We start from the raw sequence: 5,109 nt of genomic DNA on the forward strand, positions 1-5,109 counted from the left end.
CATCATGTTGTGGGGGTGCTTTGCTGCAGGAGGGACTGGTGCACTTCACAAAATAGATGACATCATGAGGACGGAAAGTTATGTGGAAATATTGAAGCAACATCTCAAGACATCAGTCAGGAAGTTAAAGCTTGGTCGCAAATGGGTCTTCCAAATGGACAATGATCCTAAGCATACTTCCAAAGTTGTGGCAAAATGGCTTAAGGACAACAAAGTCAAGGTATGGAGTGGCCATCACAAAGCCCTGACCTCAACCCTATAGAAACTTTGCAGGCAGAACTGAAAAAGTGTGTGCGAGCAAGGAGACCTACAAACCTGACTCATTTACACCAGCTCTGTCAGGTGATCTATAGCTGTATCCAAATCTGGAGCAGACGGTCACAGCCGCGCACATGGGACCCCTCGCACCACCAGCCCTGCTATCAGACCTCACAGTACACGGTGAGAGGCTATCCAGACGTGCTCTATAACACACACCTGTCCCCCCCCACACACACACACTATACTTCGTCACCTCTGTCATCTGTATCACCTGTATTACCTGTACCAACACACGTCACGCTGTACTCCTTCTTATATTCCTGTATGTTTGTCATATTACATTTGCTTGTGTGTTTACTTTGTGCCTTTCATATGTTGCTATTTTAGATCTTTGATAGGTTCCTATTTAGGTCTTTGATAGGTTCCTATTTTATATCCTGATAGGTTCCTATTTTAGGTCTTTGATAGGTTCCTATTTCAGAATTTTGATAGGTTCCTATTTTAGATTTTTGATAGGTTTCTATTTTAGATATTAGATAGGGTTCTATTTTAGATATTGGATAGGTTTCCATTTTAGATCTTTGATAGGTTTCTATTTCAGATTTTTGATAGGTTTCTATTTTAGATCTTTGATAGGTTTCTATTTTAGATCTTTGATAGGTTTCTATTTTAGATCTTTGATAGGTTCTATTTTAGATCTTTGATAGGTTTCTATTTTAGATCTTTGATAGGTTCATATTTTAGATCTTTGATAGGTTTCTATTTCAGATTTTTGATAGGTTTCTATTTTAGATCTTTGATAGGTTTCCTATTTAGATATTAGATAGGGTTCTATTTTAGATCTTTGATACGTTTCTATTTTAGATCTTTGATAGGTTTCTATTTTAGATCTTTGACAGGTTCCTATTTAGATCTTTGACAGGTTCCTATTTTTAGATATTAGATAGGGTTCTATTTTGATATTGGATAGGTTTCCATTTTAGATCTTTGATAGTTCCTATTTTAACGTTGAGTACGTGTGTCTGTGTGTGAAGTTTTTCAGCTGGTAAATAGAAATATATAAAACATTTTTTTTTTCTTCCTATTTGTATTATTTATTGTAATAAATAATAGATAGTAAAACATATTTGAAACATATTTACTCAAATGTATAAGAACCTGACTATTGTTTAGATTTTGTGTTGAAACCCAGAACAGACTGACCCTCCTCTCCTCTCACCTAGCATGCGAGCACACAGCCCTCCTTCTAACCCACTCTGCTCTGTAGAAATGACACTATTATTGCATTGATATTTCTCAACATAATGATAATCTGTTCCGTCTTGCGCCAATTGAACATTGTTAACGTTCATCTCACAATGAAGTCTCCATGAACAGCTAATAAAACATAATCTGCTCTGTATCTCCCAGTCTACCCGAGAAGCACAGAAAACCTTTTAGCATATCTTCACTTGGGCTGTGCTGAGTGACAATTTGCTGCTTTAGACAGAACACTTTTGATATTTTTTTTATCCTACCCTTCTTTATAAATGATGCAGCAAAGCATCCAGGGGTTAACATCTAAATGAATCTGCATCTGGTAAGTAGGTTTAGTGGCATTAAACGGTGGATGTCTGTAGGGTTTCTTGTTTTTCCAACTTTGAAAAGAGAATATGGTATCAGTTTGGGGATGGTGCCTTACTTCTACACCTGAGGAAGGACAGGCAGACTTTCTGTTCTTTTTGTTGCTGTTTTTATGCACAGTATGTGCTTTATATGTGTCTGTTGTTCAGTCGTTCCCCATTCATGATTTTAGCACAGTAACATCACCCCATGGCATGACATCATATACCCATAGTAACCCCTTTCCATGCCCCATTCACATTTGGTTCTAATGCCCCTCTGTTCTACTGGTTATTACGTAACCACAAAGAGATTCGGACAAAACCAGGCCTGAAAGCTGTGAGATTTTTGCAATAGGATAACAGAAATCAAAGGAGAATTGTTGCCTTTTATTTTTCTGATGTTTGTTTGGTTATTTCAAAGGGAACGCTTTGACCGGTCCAGACAGAAGGTAGCAGTTTGGCCTTGTACTTAAGAGGAGTGATTAGAAATGTTTTCCACATGAGTTGGTTACAGTAGGTGATAAAGGCACATTACTGGCCCTCGGACCAAGGGCCCTTTCCAGGGCTTCTCATCATCAATGATGGTGTTTTAGCAGATTTAAAGAAACGCTTTATCAGGCTTTCGTATCACAGTTTGTTCCTGGTATTTTATATGAGTGGAAACTACACCATATAGTTAGAACAGAAAATTAACATTTCTGGTTAAGAGAAGGAATAAGGTTTAGTGCGATATATCTACATTGTTCCAGTCTTAATCAGTCCCTCCTCCTCTCTCTCTCTCTCTTGTTCTCTTTCTCTGGTTCCAGGTCTCCTCTCACTAAGATATCACTCTTTCATCCCTCTCAAAAGTGTTAGTCTCCCTCATTGCAAGGTGTGGTGGTGAGTGCTGTGCTGGTGGAAATCATAGGATGAGGTAAGCACCAACAGAGAATGTTATCGTGTTAGATGTAGTCTCTCTCATGTATCGGGTACATTTTTGCAGGCACTTTACCTGTTTCTCCTCTCACCTACGCTCTTACAGTATTCTGAGTACAATAATGACAGCAGAAGTCGTAGTAATAGTAAAAGTAGTGATAGTGGTTATGGCTATAGGCCTTTATTTTAACGAACAGATCAGTATGCCAATCAGGTCCTATATCTGGCCACATTGACAGCAGCATTTTGGGTTAGCAGTCCTACCTTAATCCCCAACTCTTACTAAAGACCTATATGATGCTGGCTCGGGTTTAAAGTTAACTTCTCATCCTGTCCCAGCCTCAGACAAAAAAAAAGCTAATATTCTGTTTTATTGAACACCTGTTTTTTCATTGGAAGAAATACAAAGCAATTCTGCTTGAAATTAGAGAAGATAAGATAAGAGCAGAGCAATCTGGTAATGAGTAGACCTCTTGAGTCAATATTCAATAATAGGCTATCTTCTCTTTGAGTTGATACCTCTCTCATTCCTCTGATTTTTATTCACTGAAATATACCCCTTGAGTTTTGAAGAATATGACTGAAAGGCCATGGCTGTCTTGCCCTATCCCATGAATCACGAAATACTGTTTGTTCAGTGAAAATATCAGAAGGACGTTTTGAATGTATAATGATGTTTAAAACAGCCCTAAATTAAATCTCCCGTTATATTTCTAGTTATGACATCATATTACTCTACAACTAGCACGGCATTTCTGAAAGCGATTTAAATGTCTAATAGGCCTATGTAACATACTTTACAGAATTATTGTATTGAAAAAGCCCATAGGTAAATGAAAATAATACTTGAACATATATTAATTGCCTTTTTATTTCAATTATATACTTTTATTTGGGCGAGATAGATAAACCCGATATGACTTTGCTTTCTCGATACATTTCGTTAATTCTCTTACTGCACTCTTGCCCTTTTGATTGTTTTACTGTGCCTAAATTCAAATGAGACAGAATTGGTATTTTATTTAGAGGGACAATGGTCTGTTTTAGTAGCAGTAGCCATTATCCGTTGGTAAGCCGTAGTTATAGCTCAACCTTTCGACGCAAAGCTAATACGCAGACACATTCACAAATACTACTCATTAGTTGACATGCCATTTCCATCACGTCTGTATATATTCTGTAGCATATTTAGACAACAACACGCCCCCTGTAGGAATCCAATATTTGTACACTACCCTACTGTAATAAGAAATAAGTCGTTTGGATCTATTGCATAGCCTAATAAAAACAGAAACTACATCCAATAGGGATTAATCTGTCTTTAATCTCTCTGATCTATGTGGAGATTTGATTGATTGATTTGTATGTCTGAAAATGTCAATGTTGATTAACAACGTAGGCCTGCTTTTCATTTATCTAAAGCTTCTTTGATTTTTAGAGACTACAAAAATATGCACCACAAAATTGTTCAACAACAGTTATTTCAAATGTTCTGTCAGTTTGTGTTTTATCTGCAGTGTGGAGTGGTACTGCAAGCCACACTGGCGTATCGTCTGTGTACTTCCACTTTACCAATTGTTTTAAAGACAGGCTTTCAAAAGCAATTAGAAGTGATGTGAAACCGGGGCAGTTGCATTTGGAATATCTATTTTAAATGCATTTAATTATGTATCGTTTTTTTATACCCAGCCTAAAGCACCATCTGCAATTACAATATATGCTAGTTAAGAAATGTTTGCATATGCAATAAAACCTGCCGGATGTGTGGTTTAATATAAGCCCCCTCACAGGAGACATGCAAACTTTCTTCAAGATGTGCAGGAGAGAGATACTTTATTAAACCATTACTATTTAACCAAGGGCATATGAACATGTCCTCGTAGTTTATTCGCTCAAAGCTTAATTGTTATTTGTAATAAAGTTTGTTTTCTTCATTTGAACACATCATAAATGCGCTTTTGGGAGTTAATGGTCTTTATGCATGTGAGTTATCTTAACTTGTTCAGGTTGGCCACTGATTTCTCTAAAGCATGCACTTGACATAGAATAGTGATGCTATCATCTAAAACTGTTACATTTTCCCTTATAAGACTATGGGGGAAGGCTACATCAGTGGGTGTCCATTCAGGGGTGGTGTCAGCTAAGAGGAAGGCCAGGTGAGCTAGCAGGCAGGTGTATGATGAGTTGATTGGGAAGAGAAGAGAAGATGGGAATAAGATAAACTGTGGCGCTCCTGTTCAGCCTTTACGGCATTGGAGCTTGGCGACGTTCCCATTGGACTTCTGTCTGCTGATTACATCGATAAATAAATACATCGACTTAATCATCG

The 5,109-nt window shown here is 37.5% G+C and overlaps 1 protein-coding gene across 1 annotated transcript in view; it reads left to right on the forward strand.

Moving 5' to 3' along the window:
• Positions 1 to 392: 392 nt before the first annotated feature.
• LOC115197957 (cell wall protein DAN4-like) overlaps positions 393 to 5,109 on the forward strand; it is a 15,459-nt gene continuing 10,742 nt past the window's right edge. The window contains exon 1 of the mRNA XM_029759622.1: positions 393 to 441. Within this exon, the coding sequence (XP_029615482.1) occupies positions 393 to 441 (49 nt within the window). The remainder of the gene's footprint in view (positions 442 to 5,109) is intronic.

This window comes from Salmo trutta, chromosome 8, assembly GCF_901001165.1.
Source record: "Salmo trutta chromosome 8, fSalTru1.1, whole genome shotgun sequence".
NCBI lineage: Eukaryota > Metazoa > Chordata > Actinopteri > Salmoniformes > Salmonidae > Salmo > Salmo trutta.